The sequence below is a fragment of the Thunnus maccoyii genome, chromosome 9 (assembly GCF_910596095.1).
Source record: "Thunnus maccoyii chromosome 9, fThuMac1.1, whole genome shotgun sequence".
Lineage (NCBI taxonomy): Eukaryota > Metazoa > Chordata > Actinopteri > Scombriformes > Scombridae > Thunnus > Thunnus maccoyii.
Window position 1 is genome coordinate 29535359 of NC_056541.1, and position 18230 is coordinate 29553588.

Genomic DNA, 18230 nt, shown 5'->3' on the forward strand with positions numbered 1-18230 from the left:
TAAAAGCATATGATACACTTATATAATATGATGCAGTACTATCTACCAAAAGTATCTAAAATTGGCTCCACATTGATGAACTACAGCAATAAAATGCTCTTACATGTATTTGTTAGTGAAAAAAACAAACAATATAATATACTATAATAATATAACACTCTAAAAGAATCCAGTCAGCATAATGCACTTTACTTTTAATACTTTAAATATATTTAGCTAATAATACTTCCATACTTTTACTTAAGTAATATTTTACTTTTACTTGTAACGGAGTACTTTTAGAATACAGTATTTCTACTTTTACTTACATAAGAGTCTGAATACTTCATCCACCACTGTTGATAAGCCAGTTAAGTCCCTCATAGGAGGTTTCTTAATGCATATTGAAGGACTGGTGGCCCAAGAAACACAGCCCTGAGTTAATTTATTCTTTAACACGTTCCCTGGAATAAACTATTTACTCCGGTGAAATGTGTGGATACCAACATTGCAGTGCCCTCTGTAGTGTGAACACGTATCTAACCATGACATTTTGTTCACCTTTTGACAGAGAGCCTCACCTCGGTCCATTGCCGCAGAGGTCTAATTAAACAGGTAGCAGCACAGGTGTGATCCCCGCCCTGCCTGGGGCTCCTCTACCATCTATTTACATGACATAGTACAGAAAAAATCGATAAGAAGGCAATATATTGTCGGGATTAGCATTACTTGTTAAAATGAAGGTTCCAGAGGAGGAATTAATGAGTGATATTTTGAAGCGCTTGACGGGAGAGTCAGCACTGCCTGTTTACAACAACATCGAAAAGTTTAAACGAGGGAAGGACGGATTATATTTCGTCAATGAAGACTTCAGTGAAACTGTGAAAAAAAGAGAGCTGGTCAACGCCAAGGAACGACTGAGAGTGAGTTGTGGAAACTGTATTTAATAAACCATGAACTAATGCTTGATAGTTGGATAAAATGTGAGGAGAGCCAGCCAGGTTTTGTTCTCTTGAAAAGAAAAGGTCACGTCAAACCAATATAGCCAGTTTAGCTATATTTAGCACCAGCTATCTATTAACGCCATTAAACTTTACGAGTTGTTATTAGCGATATTTTACAGACTGTAGTGCCCATTACACCGCAACTAGCGACCGCACAGATACATTTCACCAGTGACAATTACCTTTCCTGTTCATACTGTCCAGCTACAGTCTTTTGGGTTTAATATTGAGTGGATTACTGGGCCACCCTGGTCAGCTGTTCGGTTTTTTCCCCTCACGTTTTTCATCACCGTGGTTGTTGGATTAATCAATACATACACCGAAATGACCTGTGGCCAATATGAAGGAGAGATACAGGCCAAAGTCTTGCTTTAAGACTTCTGTCTCTTCCAGTAAGAATAGCCCTGTTAAATCCCAGGATTTGTCAGTGCAGTTTGGCATAAAGGAGAAATCTCTCTATTTTCATGAGCACAGTTAAACTCGAGAAAGTAATTTAATGGAAAAAAATGGTTCATGATGTAAGATTTTTTTTCTTTCTCACTCTAACATAGAGCTTGTTTCTCTTTTCAAAGCAGAAAACACATTATACAATCAACCATACTGTTGAACATTGAATTATGGAGATTGTATGCTTATGCTGCCACCACCCTTAAACCTCTGGATGCCACAGCAGACAGCTGTTGCTGTCACCACTATGAGTTATATAATAAGGTCGTCATTGGCATCTAGAAGGCACCAGCATACCTGTGTCTTCATTTATAAGGCTTACTATCTAAGTTGCCAAGTTATTTAACATCTTTAGTTGGGGTCAGAGCTAATAACCATGACACCAGATCACAGAGCAGGTTGGCTTTCAAAGTTCCTCATACAAACTCTGAACTGGGGAAGACTAGTTTCCAGTATTATGCATTTCACTACAGGAATGAACTGCAACACAGTTTAAAGTTAGAGACACTTGTTCCTCTGAGGGACTTTTAAGTTTTAGTAGCTGATATACTTCATAATGTATATGATTGTTTTAAGTAGTGTGTCTGAGTGAGTATGATGATTGTTTCGTGACTGTGATGAGAATGAATCATCTTATCATCTTATCCTGTGTATATGTAAGCTTTTCTCAGGTCTCTCTTGCAAAAGAGATCTTGATCTCAAACAGATTTACTGAATGAATTAATAAAGCTTAATAAAATAAATAATATATTAAACACATCTTAACTGAGGGCTCTAACTGTAACAGACCTGTATTTCAACAATTCAACAATTCTCAACGGGTTGCTGTAACATTCAGTTGGACATGTCTTTTTAAAATGCAAATCTCAAATGTTGACTGAGTCTGGGACACTATGTGAAGACCTGTGCTGGAATGAGATGCTGCAACATTTTCTGTACAGAGCCCTATTGAGTTGCTGTAGGCTATAGAAAACCGCACACGTAGATGATGATCAAATTAGGGCAAAAAAGGACATAGCAATACTCTCTTTATTACTTTTGCATGATGTGCCAGGTTTTGCAAAACAGGCACAGCTCATACATTACTGATGGAAGATGAAGTCATGACAAATGTCACAGCTTCAAACACTTTAAAATCTTTAGATATGTGTTCTTATTCAACGTCATCTATTTCATGGTGGCCTAATTTGGCACTTAAAGTGTAACTTCTGAGCCTAACTCCACCCACTGCATAACTTTGCAAAATGCTAAAAAGTGAGCAAGGGTCTGAGAAGGGAGGTGGAGGGGAGCTGAGCTGAGGAGGGGAGTGGCGTGGGTGGGGTTGTCATGGATGTATGAGACAGGACGGCAGGAGTCGCTCAGTGACATCCTCTGTGTCGCTCTCCATTTTTGGAGAGCGACACAGAGGCACCTATGCCACTGAGGGCTCTATTGAGGTGGAGGACTTTTCCCCTTCAGAATCCCTTGAAGTGGACATTAGTGTGGTGGAGGACCATGGTGGTCCCAAGCTGTGTCACATGCACAAACACACACACACACAATAATTAGCTGTGGCCATCTGAAGCCATAATACACCTGGCTAACTGACTAGCCATGGTGGCTTCAGCCAATACAGTGCTGAGAGGAAGACAAACAGTGCAGCGACATTTAAGCCAGAAGTTGTTTTCAGATAAACTTGTCTGAGTTGAATTCGGTTTATTTTAACATAAAGACAGTTTTAGCTTCAGGAGCTAAGAGTAGCAGAGGCCAGAGCTCCGGTTACACCGGCTGCTGCGGACAGGTTCAGTAACATGGTTGGTGGAACAATTTAATGTTTTAAAACAAGGTTGATAACTGCAGGAACAGACAGCTGGAGAGCTACAGGACGAACCATGAAGAGGATTGCTATTGTTTTTGTGGCGTCCAGCAGCTTTTCCTCCTGCAACACAGACAGTGAAATTTCCCCCAGCAGGTCAGTCAGTTTTAAAAATGACTTCTGGCTCATTTAAATGTTGTCATGCTGTTCATTTTCCTTTCAGCTTTGTGCTGCCTGAAGCTGTGAGTGATGTGTCTCAATCAGCAGCAGCGGGTGGGGGCTGGGGGAGGTGGGGGTTAATATTCTACCATTTATATAAATTTAATGAGGTAGGGACCTCCCAAATGGTTGACTTTATGTTAGCATCGGCCCTGCCTTTTCAAGGCTGATTTTAAACAGCAGATAACAGGTTGAGCAATTTTCAACCAGTGAAATGCAGATTTTTATAAATTTGGTGATAGTGTCAATATTAACACCAGCATTGACGTTTTCCATAAAAGTACAGTCATATAATTTAGTTTACAGCTCAAAGGACATGTTTAAGTGTGCGCTGTACCTCTTTAATGTAAACCTTCAGCCTCTTTTCTGTGCAGATCAGGAACTTGAACACCATGTTCTCTCGCTTGAAGCGCATGGTGCCACTTATGCGACCAGACCGGAAACCCAGTAAAGTGGACACCCTTAAAGCTGCAACAGAATACATTCGATTGCTTGTTGCAGTTTTGCAAGACACTGACAATGTAAGTACTGCATTCATCAAGACTCAAAGCACAAGTGTGCTTTGAGTCTTGAGAACTGCCACTTGCTTTGACATGTTGATTAATGTTATTTTCTATTGCAGGATGATGGCAGTGGGACTGATTTCCTAAAGAATGCAATCACTTTTGGTCAGAGTGACGGCTTTGGCAGTGATCTATGGAGAGTGGATGATGTGAGTCTTTTCTGCTTTTTCCACTGTACATATTTATTTCAACCTCACTCAGACTGTCACCATGGTCTTCACCTTGAATGATGCCATCCTTCTACCTGTCTTTGAGACCTTGGGCCCTATTTTAACGATCTAAAGCGCACAGTCTGAAGCGCATGGCGCAATTGCATTGAGGGTGTGACCAAATCCACTTTTGCTATTTTAACGGCGGGAAAATGGTCGATGCGCCAGGTGCATGGTTCAAAGGGGTTGTCCATAGTCTCCTAATTAATCATGGGTGTGTTTTCGGCGTAACATGCAATAAACCAATCACAGTGTCATCTCCCATTCCCTTTAAGAGCCAGGTGCGCTTGCTATTATGACGGCGCATTTGCCAAGTAGTAAGAAGGAACGCTTCTCTGCAGAGTAAACGGATCTGCTCGTGCGCAATGGGAAAGCGCACAATCCATAACGAGCACACTGGCCTCTGCTGCTCCTGGACCCTCCTGTGGTCAGCCACAGACCACCAGTTTAAGAACCTATTCATTAATTTGTTGCACATTTATCTTCATTTGGTTTTTGAAAAGGTTTATTTTTTTAATTACAGCTTTGGTTTCTTTAAAATCGTTTTGTTCAGCCATGGAGTAACAGGTCAAATCAGCGTGATTTTAATTGCTGAAAGTATGGATACCTGATCACTGTACTCTCAAAAATGTTAAAGAATATTTGTTAAATATAAATATTCAAAAATTAAATCATTAATTTTTATCATGTAAAGAATCATTAACACAGTTATTAGGACTTGATCAGCTCTCCAAGGTTCTGATCTTGGTGCTGGCAGCAGCTAGAAGCTGTGTAGATTTATTTCTTTCGTTAGTTTAATCATTGTTTTCACCTCATTTATTTCCTTGTGTTCCTCATGTCATCATGTATTGATGCAGCAGGAAAGTCGATCTGTGTCTGATCCGTTGTTGTCCACCTGTTTAAATACCTACATGTATTGCCATGATTTGGTCAAATAAGTAAACAAATGAATCCATCATCACTGCGATTAGTTAATTCTGATAAATATTATGACTAAGCATTATGATATGTATTTTTTTAAATATATTAATATACACAAGAATAATCTTTCACATTGTAATCCTTTTGCTACCTTTTGCATGTTTGTGCCTGCTGCGCGTCCTGTGTAGGTAACAAGCAGAGTGTATGTTGTGCACCCGCTTATGTAGGCGCATATTACTATAACGATAATGTACCCTCAAAATAACAGAAAAACATTACACCATTGACTTTAGACCAGGTTTTTGTTGGTCAATAGCGCAATCGCTCTCTGCTTCCTCAAGATAGCAATGCGCCAACAATGTGCCTGACCACACCTCATTTTAAGACTAACACGTGCATTGGCGCTCTGATGGACGCAAGTGTATTTGCTATTTAAACAACGTGGGCGCTGGACGGGAAAATGACAACTGCGTCAGTCTTAAAATAGCAAAGAGACTCGCACTGCGCTTAGTGTCATGTGAGGCTTGGCTTGCCATCTATAAGAGCATGTGGGGGGACATGCCTCTTCCTCTTTGCCTTACTCGCTTCATCCAAGACCATAAGTACCATAACTATTTTTAGGACTGTTTTTGTCCCCCTTTTATCTCCCTTTCTAGGTGACCTAATTGATTGCATCTGGTTAAGCAGGTAGAGAGTTATTCTACAGCTTTGGTAAATGAAATACTATTTGTTCTAACCATTTTTATCCCAGGTAAGTTGGAAGGAAATCTGAAATTGATTTGCTGTGTTTTTTCCCAGGAGCTCACTGTTCGCAGTGAGTGGGTATTTTGTTTTCAACCTTCCCTCGTGCTATTGCACACATTGAATGGAGTCTTTACATTTTATGTATATATATGATTAAAGTGCTAAACCTCACTTCTGAGAAAAATGTAGAGTTATTTTTGTATATTTGATTTGTCTTAACGGTTAATTGGATTTTTCTTGCATAAATAAATTGAATTAATTATAAAATTAAGTTTATTATTATACTGGAAACACCATTGTAGTACTATTTTTGTTGTCCTTATCCCCTGTTTGCAGTGGGCATGCTTTAAATTAATTAATTATTGGTCATATAATTTACTGATTGGGAGACTCTGGCCAGCTGGGCGCAGTCTAGTGTGTTTCTTCAGTTCAGCTATTCGTAGCTGGTTGGAAAATGGCCTCCCAAATGTTCCCAAAGACTCCTGTGATGGCCATCATGAATGCCGCCCCTGCCTGGGGGTGGCATTTGATGGATGATATTGAAAACTCACGCAGTGCTGTTACTGAACTCTCTCTAGAGGAGGGCATTCATAGAGCCAGACGGGTGGAGCAGTCTGCATGTCGTGAGCATAGACTGTATAAAAACTCATTGGTTTCTGAAGAGCGGTTTTGAAGCTCAAAGTGAGCCGCTCCGGCCGTCGCCATCTTGGCAGTGCGTGATGCTGTGTAACTCCCAGCCAATCAAAAATGGGCAAAGAGGCGGGCTGAATGGCTGAAACAAGCCACCTAGCGGCTGGCAGACCTGTCACTCAAAGCAGCCATGTCCTTCATTATGCATAACTTTACGGCTTAATAAAATTTAAACCGATGAGTTATGAAAAAATTCACCTTCCGTACAGTTGTCATGAAAGGGAAAAGCTATAGAGACCTAAACCGTTTTTTGTACCAGGCTATAAACATGTTTATTTCTGCTGTAAAGTTGGGCATTTTAACATGGGGGTCTATGACTCGCTTTTGGAGCCAGCCTCAAGTGGCCATTTGAGGAACTGCAGTTTTTGGCACTTCCGCATTGGCTTCATTTTACAGCCCTGGGGGTTGCCACTTGGTCGTGAGGCAGCAGCTCATCCTCCACATGCCCAGTTGAGGGAAGGCAGACACATCTTCAAAGAACAGTTGTGTGCACACTCCTGATCGCCTTCAGGGAGGGAGCTTGGGGAAGAGTGCTCCTAAGAAGCTGCTTAGTCCAATTGCCACTGCAGGAGACCAAACACAGCTAAATGACACCCAGCTGAAGATACTAGCAGCTATTCAGAGTCTTTTGGACAGACTGGGTAGAATGAAGGCCCAGTGTCCTGTCTCTGGCACAGTCCCAGAGCTACATCAGCCAAGTCTGTCCTGCCATGATGAGCTGCCTTCATATCAGAGAGAGAAGCTGGATCAACTTGATGTCCTTTCATTATATGCACATGATTCCCTTTTTGGAAGTGATAGGCTGTCGGTGGATGCTGTGGAGGAAGAAAGACTCAAGTCCTCACTGTGTTAGGTAGAGTCAGATCATGGTAGCATTGGAGAAAATGAGATCTTAACTAATGATATCTTGTCAAAACTTTTGAGTGCAGCTACGATTTTGGGCCTGAGCTGCCTGAGCATGTCGGCTGAGGCTCCGGCTACAGTAAAGGGTCTTCCATGTCCTCCATATCTTGCCCTGCCTCCTCTTTTTTTTTCCATTTCCAGAGAGCATTTCTGATGATAGCAGCAGATATAATTTTAACAAAGGCAATTTTCAATCTGTCGCCCAACTCTACAGCACCCAGACCTCCATATTTTTTACTTTTATACATTAAATCTCTTTTAGTTACCTCTTTGGTTGTTCCCCAGATTAAGATGGCACACTGTTTTTTTATTACTTTGTTGGGTTGAGGAATGATATTTGCAAGGAGTTTGGATAGGATGTAGGTTTTAACAATGTTTACTCTTGATTTGTAATTAGTGTTTTTGTTTCCCCATTTCTTTACCTCTTCTTTAATTTCACACAGTTTTTTTCTCCCAGTTTCTTTTACTACATCCACTGTTACAGATGTTTAGACTGAGTATTATTTCACCGATAGGCTGAGTAAAAGTCAGCAGGCGGTAGTCTTTAAAAACATGTTCACAAGGTCTGTTTCTGTTTCTATTTTCTTGTATGTGGTGGCGCATAAATCTTTAATGACCTCTTTTTTTCACATTTTCACAAAAACAGTATCAATCTCTTTGTTTTTAATGGATTTCATGAACTTGCTTTCAAGGTTTTTTTTTGTCCAGAATTAATAGCGTGAACAAGATTTCTTTTATCTTTTTCTGACTGTTTATCTATGTATGTATGTATGTATGTATGTATGTATGTATCAGTGGAGGCTGGTCCATAGAGGCAGAGGAGGTTGATCCTCCTCTATTTTTTGAGAGGCAAAAGGGAGATCAAAATATAAAAAAGAATATTTGGTTGCAATAAACCATTACCAAATCTCAGTATTTATAAAGTATTTTTTCTCTCTTCTTTGGAAAAAATCCATTGCTGAAATTCTGTTTAAAATGCTTCAACAGTGACACCTGCAGGACAGGAGGAGAAAAAGCAGTGTGTGAAGTGGTTTGGGGAGTGGGGGACAGAGGAAGACGGGTGCCTGCTGTCCTCTGCAGAGCGGGATCTCTTACATTGGACTCAATGTATTTCATTTTTGTTCATGCTAATCTGTGATTGGCCATAACACGTAAAATGACGCTCCAACGGAGGACGTCCTCCCTTACCAATCAACGACCATTATGCAATATTGATATTGAGTTGGTCCAATGATAGTTTCCAGAATTCATCTTCAATTCTCTCCACTGTAAAGCAGAGTAGCAGCAGTAGATAGCTGCTTGCGTTAAAATTAAAATTGCCCCCCAGCCCTCCGATTTCATCAGGTGGGACAATGATATAGTTTGATGCGGTTTGTTGTAAGATTCCATGTTGGTTTTAGTCCTGTCCTCCCCAATTTTTTGAGTCACCAGCCGCCACTGGTACTGGTATGTATGTATGTGTATATATATATATGTATATGTATATATGTGTGTGTGTATATATATATATATATATATATATATATATATATATATATATATATATATATATATATATATATATATATATATATATATATATACACACATATATATATATATGATGTCTATTTGTGTTTTAAGATTTAATATTGTTTGTTCATCTATAGTTGATCTTTGTTTCTTCTGCTTCAAACTAATATACTGATTTATTTTTAGTATTTCCCATAGTTTAATATAAGATATAAAGAATATATAGAATATTTAATTGAGTTACTTTATTGTAACTGTGTTTTAAGTCAGTTATCAAATCCTTATCTTGTAAGCTCTGTACATTAAGTTTCCAGAAACCTCTGTTCACTGAGGTTCCAGTTGACAGAGAGGTTTTTACCAATAGGAGGTCAGAAAAATCGTTAAAAATTGCTCTATAGTGAGTTACTTTGAAGTTAGAGGACACATATATGTGATCAATACAATGTGATCAATACGATCAATATGAATGAGTAAAGATGTTGTAGTGTTTTGGCAACATGAATCGAACAGAAGCACTTCACCAACATATTAATGGGTAGGGGGTTCACCTTCACCATTGTATTTCAGACAGACCCAAACACTGCCAAAGGGAACCTGACGGCTGGCAGCCCAAGAAGGGTGCTGGGGGGAGCGAGACGAAGGCAGTGACTGAGTGCTAGTTGCCCTGTTTGCCTCTTGCACTCCCAGTCCCAGTCCCAGCCATCAGGCTGTTCCAGCAGCTGCAGACTATTTGCAAATGCGTAGAAAGGCACTGAACAACCCTACCCATTACACCACAATTTAATTCTGGATGTTGCACACTGACAAACCAAAATGGGTCTGATACTGAGCTAGCTGATATGCCATCAGTCGAAAGGGAAGTGGCAGCCCTGACATTACTGGGCCCAGAGCGGGTGACTGCCAACCTCTGTTGCCCAGTCGAGGAATGTCACAAGACAGACAGCTTGGTGTGTTGAACAATGCTGCCACATGAGCGGTCTGCTCAGGCAATACACTAGCTATTTCCTGGCAGCTATTAGAGATACTGCCAGCCCTGAGGATCATGACACCATGAACTTAATTGACTCAGCCCTTATAGCTCATGCTCAGCTTACAAGGGGCATTGGTGCTACCATGTCATCAGCCATGCTGGCAAGCAGGCGGATTTGGTTGGCACAGACCTCTCTACTGGAGAATAGAAAAGACATCGCTAACATGTCTGTAGTCCCTGGCAGAGTGTTTCATCCAGACTGTCAGAGCATATGGGACAAGGCTGAGAAGTCTTGCCGCACAATGGAATGCATTCAGCGCACATTCAGCAACCAGGTGGTGCCAGGTATAGGCCCAGGGGCTCTCAGCCTCCACACCAGACTTCATGGTCTTGGGGTTTGACCTTTGACGAAATTTTCAGCCTCTGGTATTGGTGTAAAACACCCACCACAGCATCAACAAAGTTACCAGCCACGCTCTTAGCCTAAAGAGAAACCCAAAGAAAGCAGTTCAGGACCTCATGGGAACATCACCTGTTCCCCTGAGCTGAGGGGCTGGCCACCAAAGCTGTTTCCCAGCTACGCCTGGACCCTTGGGTACTGGCTACTGTGGCAAATGGGTACAGAAGCCATTTTCCCCCTCCCTTTTCCAGGGTTCATATGACAGTGGTGAAGGACTCAGTCCAGGCACAGATTTTGGCTGAAGAGATTTTAACCCTCCTGCAAAAAGAGGCATTATAAACTCCAGTGAACAGCTTGCTAGGTTTTATTCCAAATGCTTTCTTGTTCCAAAAAAGATGGTGGCCTGCGTCCCATCTTAGGATTAACACGTTCATAAAGGCGCTACCTTTCAAGATGTTGAACACCACACAAATTTTGGATTTGGATTTTACTTGCCTAGATTTAAAGGACATATACTTTAATGTGCCCATCTGCTCAGACCACAGACTGTCTCTGTGGTTTGCTTTTCAAGTTCAAGGTCCTCCCATTTGGCTTTTCTCTCTCACCGAGAGTGTTCAACAGGGTGGTGGAAGCTGCTCTATCCCCCCTTCAAATATCCAGCTTGAAGATCCTGCCTTATTTAGATGACTGGCTGATCTGCACCCCAAATCACAGTCAGGTTGTCTGGGACACAAGGATGGTCATCAATCACATACAAGCCTTAGGAGTCAAGGTAAATATGAAAAAGAGAAATCTCGAACCGACACAGTACACTATGTAGGTCTATGCCTGAATTCCCTCACAATGTCAGCTTCCCTCACCCCTCAAAGGGTTAGAATAGTTTCATCTAGGCGGGCAGCTGGAAATGGCTTATGGTTATGATTTCAGCAGTAGTGGCTGTGGTCCCCACAGGTCTTCTCAGGGCTCGGCCACTGCAGAGGTGGTCAATCTCCATCCAAAACGAGACAGGTGTGTGAAACTCCAAGTGACGCAGCCATTCATTTGGGCACTGCGCCCTTGGAAAAACAAGTCCCTTTTTACTCTTGGAGTTCCACTTGGGGAACATTCCATCACACAGGACAGTGGTGTCTATTATGCTTCCCTACGCGTATTCATCCTGAACTGTTTGGTACAGGATGTTCAGTTCAGTTTGTGACTTTCCACGGTTCAGTGTGCTCCGTGACCCAAACAGTTACTGCCAAAATTGTTTAATATTACACTTGAGACTGATTTATGGTAGGTGGCTCTACACTTTTGATAAGTGTTGCTTGACAGAAATGATGTATTTTCGACAGAAAAAAACTGTCGCTTGACACTTTTTGACACATTTGATTTCTTATGTTGTTGGACAACACATCATAAAAACCAGTTCTTAGAGATAAAAAAGTAGTTAAAAAGTATGAAAGTAAAAGTAGTGGTTTGCTCACTCTGTCTGTGAGTGTATCTGGCCACAGCTAATCTTGCATACTACTGGATCCATCATCCTAATATTTTTTGTGCACATTTATGACTGTATGCTCAAGGACCTCTTGTGGTTGTGTTGATTCACAATTTTTGGAAAACCCATTTTATAACTTCATTGAATGCTCTGTTTTATACTGTGATTGACTGCGGACTGTCACTCCTCTTAACCGGCCAGTGGGGGCTGCAAGTGATCAACAACTGCTTCAGTTTGGAATCTTGTTTCCACTAGGAACAACTAATCATGCCTTGTTGCCATGTTAGATCAGTTGGTGCCAAATTTCAGTGAGAGTAAAAAGCATTTCTGGCAATCAGCTAGGCTACAAACAGGGCTTACCTAGTCCTTTGCAGGCCACATTTTGGCCTTTGTCGTGGCTCGAAAACAGGTACAGGTATCTCAGCTAGGGGCAAGGTTCATAACATATCCTTGTATGCCCACGATGTCCTGTTGCTTCTGACTAATCCAGAGGGCTCAATACTAGCAGTTCTAGATTTGATTAATTGCCTCAGTCAATTTTTGGGCTACAAAATACATTTCTCTAAGTCAGAAGCTCATCCTTTGTGATACTACTTCGTGATACTTGCACCCCCTTATCTTGCTCATTTAGGTGGGCGTTGCAGGGCTTTACATATTTGGGAAATCATGATAAATCCATTGCTTCATCAATTATATAGAGCCAATTTTACACCCTTGTTGAAGTGTATCATCAGGATCTTGAAAGATGGATTTCCTCACCGCTATCTATGTTAGGAAGGATCTCATTACTTAAAAAGAATATTCTGTCTAAACTTCTCTTTAAATTTCAGATGCTTCCAATCTTGTTTCCAAGAAAAGTAATTAGGAAATAAATAGTTGGTTTAGTACTTCTATCTGGAAAGGAGAAAAACAGGAAAAAGGTGGTCTATCAGTTCCTGATGTTAGGCTTCACAGCTACGCTACATTGCTGACTGGATTAAAAATGACAGCGAATCCATATGGCTTGACTTAGAATCTTCTCAGGTTAATCAGTCCTTAAGGGGTTTCTTGTTCACTTCAGAACATAAGAAGATTAAAACTTTTACCAGTGACATATGATTTTAAACACAACTATTAAAGCCTGGCGGGATATAGGAAGACTGGAGGGATTAGAGGGACAACTGTCCTCCCTTTCACCAGTTTGGAGCAACATAGACTTCTTTCCTGGTTCGACAGATAGGGGCTTTGAGTTGTGGGACAGTAATGGGATTGTTACTATTGGGCATCTATGTAATAAGAAAATACTTTCATTTGATTAACTATGTACAAAATATAACATACCAGGAGAACATAGTTTATGTTGGAAAAAAGAATTGCATTCTGGGGCTTGGGTATAGAGTACTTCTAAATGTAAAAAAGGCAAGCCTGCATTCATATCCAAAGACTGGAATAACAACCTGAATATAGATATTAATGAAGCAACCTGGTTACAAGTATGAAAATTTGACAAATAACATTTCAGTTTGTAATAGGGCAAAGGCAACTCAATTTAGACTACTACACTGTCTGCAGATTACTCCCCAATTTATACATAAAATGGACCACAATAAATCTGAACTGTGTGTGAAGTGTAATTCTGAGGCTGGGAGTAACTATATTGGTACTAGACTGGCAACCATTGTGTTGAAGGGTCTGGTGGACCATAGTTAGGAAACCACACAATGTATTAATGCATAACTGATTTGCTGTGGGATTGTATGGATTACAATATGCAAGTTCTTAGGTGTTAATGACGCAGTACTGTACTGGAATGCAAGACTTGGGTGCTGTCTCTGATAGGGGTGATATATAATATAATATAATTAATTATAATAATACTAATATAATTTTTTTGTTTTTTCTGGATGTGTGACAGGTACATACCGAACCGAGGTACATACTGAACTGTGAATTTTGTGCACCATTACACCCCCATGCAGGGTGTGTGGAATCCCCCTTGGAGTAGTCCTTCCACACCAGTTACATCCAGAAATGGAGGGTATTCTCTGACTGGTGTCACAATCAGCAGCTAGACCCAGCCACATGCTCTATTCACATAGTTTAACAGCTTCCTTCAGTCACTCTTGGACTCAGGAAGAGCATCTAGCACTATTAAGGTATATGCAGTTGCCATTTCCTGCTTTCCTGAGGCAGTAGGAGGAATGTCAATTGGGAGACACTCCTTGGTGTCTTAGTTCATTAAGGGCGCATACTGCCTGCAGCCAGACAGGATGCCCAGAGCTCCATCATGGGCTCTCCCCTTGGTGTTACGATCGCTGACTCAAGCCCCTTATGAGCCTATTGAGCATGTGGACCATAGGTTCCTCTCATAAAATGAGGCTATAACTATGGATCTATGAGACGGAATGATGACCATCACTCAGAACGGGCTGAGGCATTCCAGGCAAGAAGAAAAGGCATGTTCGCCAGGATACTCTTATAGATGGCCCAGCCTCCTAAGGTCAGTCAAATGACTTTGTTGACATAAGGTCTTGAGAATAGGTAGAAGGTTGGCATCATTCAAGGTGAAGACCACAGTGACGGTCATGACTGTCAGGACCATGAGCTCTTCATTTTACTCTCCTGATTATACTGGTCCTGGTCCATTATAGTCTAACCTGTCACCTGTCCTCTGTTCTGGAACTTAGCGAATAAATAATTCCTCATTGAACCCCAATATTAATGACACAGAGAAGATCCTTTAATAGAATTATTAAATTAAATTTTCAGAAGCATGAATGTTTTAATTTAGAACTCTATCATAAGGATTATAGACAAATTACTTAATCTATAGCCTTAAAATTAAATTCATTTATTTCTTTAAAATGTATGTGTCCATTCAGACTTTGAACTTGAATGTGATTTGTCTTCTGAGTAATTTTTTCATCATTTCATTTGAACAGATAATTCATTTTCCTCATTTTCTTGTGTTTGTGTAGAGTGAAAACTATACAACTTTGAATTTATTGGTGCTGTCCCACAGAATATGAAGACAGAAGCAGTGTTTTAGTCATATTTTGACTAAACTATGAGTGTTTGGAACAGTCTGAGCATGAGTCTGAGGATGAATAAGGAGGGTTTTTTTTCCTGTTGTGAAAAGTTGTTAGCATTGTACAGTGATCCCTCTGCAATGGAAGCTTTACTTTATTTTATTGGAGCTGTCATGGATTCACTGTTGGAGCTCAAAGCATGTGAGTATTTGATGATAGAAGGATATATTACTCGAATGCATTTTCATGACAGTTGCTGAACATGTCAGAGGAGCGCATGGAAGATGGATTCACCATGCCCCCAGATTCAGGAACAGAGGACGGAGATATGACCAGGCTGGTGTTGCAACATTGCATGATGCCTGCATACCAGTTCATCATCCAAGTAGCACCTGATCAGCCTTCAGTAAGTCAGTCATTTAACTTACCTAATGCCTAACATGCCTAGTTTTGTGCTTGTTTGGCAGCTACACCCTAGATGCATTTGGTGCAGTGGTCAGATGCTCTGATCTCACACCTATGAAGGATGTGTTTATTTTCACTGCTGTGGATGGTCTGCAGTGTCTTCTGGCAGTAAAAATTGATAAAATCAGTTCTAATCTAATTAACATGTCATGAAATTAATATATCCTACAGGGGCGTCTGTATTTAAAGAGTTCTGACCTTTTCACCTCCATAAAACATTACATACAACATTTAGAAGGTTTGCGCATAACTAATTAACTGTTGAAGCAAATTAAGTAAATATCAAAGGAATTCCTGAAGCTATGGAAGTAAAATGAAAATATTCTTTTATCACCATTTTAATCTTTCTCTGTGGTATGTTAGCTTTAAATATTTGTCCCCAGGCTTCTTATGATCAATTGAGTTGTGAATTAGAATCAATTATTTATTGTATATGTTTTGTTAATCTAGCATTCACCTAATTACATAATTCAGTTAATAGATGAAATGCATGCAAAATCCTCTATCACTTGTAGGCAAATAGTGTATCCTTTCGAACACTACATGGGCAGCATTCATGTACAATTCTAGAGAGACAGACCCTTCAAACAATAGGCAATCAGACACATGTTTAATTCCTGAAATGATCTGGCAGAAACATGCAACAATTACCACTGGCAATCAACACGAAGCATTTGATTGTCTTCAGTGAATCGAATGTGTAACCCTAACATATGAGACATTCAATCTGACTCCACAAGTACCTTGTCATCTGATTGGATAATTTTAGGTGAAGAGGTTTAGATCAAGACAATTACACACTTATGCCATTTTCAGAGAATTGGCATGACATGCTGTTCATGTTTTAACTTGATTGTGGCTGTCACAAAAGCTGTTAGACTAGGTAAACAACTGCGTGTGTGTGTGTGTGTGTGTGTGTATACACACTATAAACAATGAGAATTTGTACCATTTATCCTGCACCAATGTTGAACGTGTAGTACAAATGATGTGCCATGATGAGTGTCATGGTGACGTCTTCAGCCTGAAAAAGTCTTTAACACTGTTGGAAGACAGGCGTTATCACCTTCTTCTTCCTCCAACAGATGTCTCAACCCTGCTGAGTGGTGTTTAAAGCAGATTGCTTGGACCAATATTTGGAAACCTGCCAGGTTGGATTTTTTTTAATACATGTATATCAAATCAGAAATACATCTTCAGATAAAAAACCAGATGACTAAAATCATACCAGAAATTATGAAGATTTTTAACAGGCTAACTGTAAATATCAGGGTGTATAATAATGATAACATAAATGTAATAATTTTTGTCGTTGATATTTATTATTATTATTATTATTATTATTATTATTATTATTAGTTGTTGTTGTTGTTGTATTAGTAGAAGTAGTAGTACTAGACCCAAATATGAATAATGGTAGATTGAGGTAGTCCAAGAGAATACAAATGCTGCTCCCATGTGGTCTTAGAGATCATTGACATTTTTAAGAAATTTCTAAATGACAATTTGTACAAAACAAGCACAGGCCTTTTTCACAGAAGACATTTTAACATGTCACAGTAGGAAAATCACATGTAAATAATAAAATGAATGATGGCTGTATTCCATTTAGCTGCTTCAGTTTCAGGGTCCCGGTCACACTGTCACACTGCTTACTTTCATAGAAATGAGTGGTTAACGATGTTAGCAACACCTGTGCGAATCAAAATGTGTGCTGTGAAAAAGGCATGATGCTTTGTACTTTGTTCTTTCAGTGAGCTTTTGAACTGTGCTTTTCAATCAGGGTAAATGGCTGTATGTTAATTGAACCATTCATATTTGAACTGTATTTGATTGAAATTGGATTTAGGGTTAACTAAGTCCTGGTATCTTCCTGCCACCACCATTACACTGACACTATACTTACAGGCTCAGCACTGTTTTCTGTTACTCTGGCTGATTGGAGCTCTGCTCAGGATGAAATTAGGTGCGACTGCATAGTTTGCTGTCGTCACCAAACTCTTGCTTATAAAAGTATTTACCTCCCTTTGACTTTTTCATGATTTTTTGTTTCACAACATTTGAGCTCAGTTGTTGGCCTATTTGACACAGATCAACAATTAAAATTGAGATGAAAAGAAAAATGCCTTTTTAAACCGTTTTAGATCACATCCCTGGTCATATTGTGCACCTATTTAATTAATTAAAAAATACGTAAAAAAAATCAGTTTCTTTGTATTTTCATATCAAAATCCAATCATGTTCTCTTTCTTGTAAAACAAAATATGACATGTGTTTACATAGGCTTGAACCAACCAGTTTCAACCAATAATATCATCACATCCACCCATCAATCAATCTTGAACTTTTAGCAACACAATGCTAAGGTTTATTATGACATGCCCACTTGACGTTCAAATCTAATTCCTCCTGTCAATCCTGTTTTGCTTGGAAATACGTCACAATACGGAGGTTAGATAGGAATGCTGTTTCATCTGGACTTAAGACCACCTATTTCAAATGCATTGTTTCACTGCCCTCTCCTGGTCAAATGTTTTAGGTCTGTCGCATCAAACACCACTGTTAGGTGTGATCAGTAATGTGAGAATACAGGATACTAAACACACCTACATCAGTGCAGCATGGAGGGCAGGGGTCATTTCTATCAACAAGTGTACTGATGGAAGACATTGTAATCTTAGATTATTTTATTTTTAGGTGTCGTTGCTTTGAAGAAAGGATTCTTCTTGAAGAAAATGCAATTTTATTTGTCTTATTTAATTTTACTTTTGAAATGTAGCCGACATTTTGTTTGAGTACATATAAATGTGTTTTTATTTTTAATTTACAAACTGTATCCTTGGCAGCCCATAAATAAAATTGACAAGAGAGCTTCCAGTCTTGTATTTTCTGTGTCCGATATGTGCCCTCTTCATGTAACTTCA

General features: G+C 39.8%; 1 protein-coding gene across 1 annotated transcript; it reads left to right on the forward strand.

Annotated features, from left to right (window-relative positions):
- Positions 1-615: 615 nt before the first annotated feature.
- On the forward strand, positions 616-18177 carry figla (folliculogenesis specific bHLH transcription factor). The gene is made up of 6 exons (XM_042420078.1): positions 616-902; positions 3819-3965; positions 4067-4156; positions 15095-15247; positions 16392-16457; positions 18004-18177. Exons 1-5 carry the CDS (start codon positions 717-719, stop codon positions 16407-16409), a joined length of 594 nt encoding a protein of 197 aa, XP_042276012.1. The 5' UTR covers positions 616-716; the 3' UTR covers positions 16410-16457; positions 18004-18177.
- Positions 18178-18230: the final 53 nt, after the last annotated feature.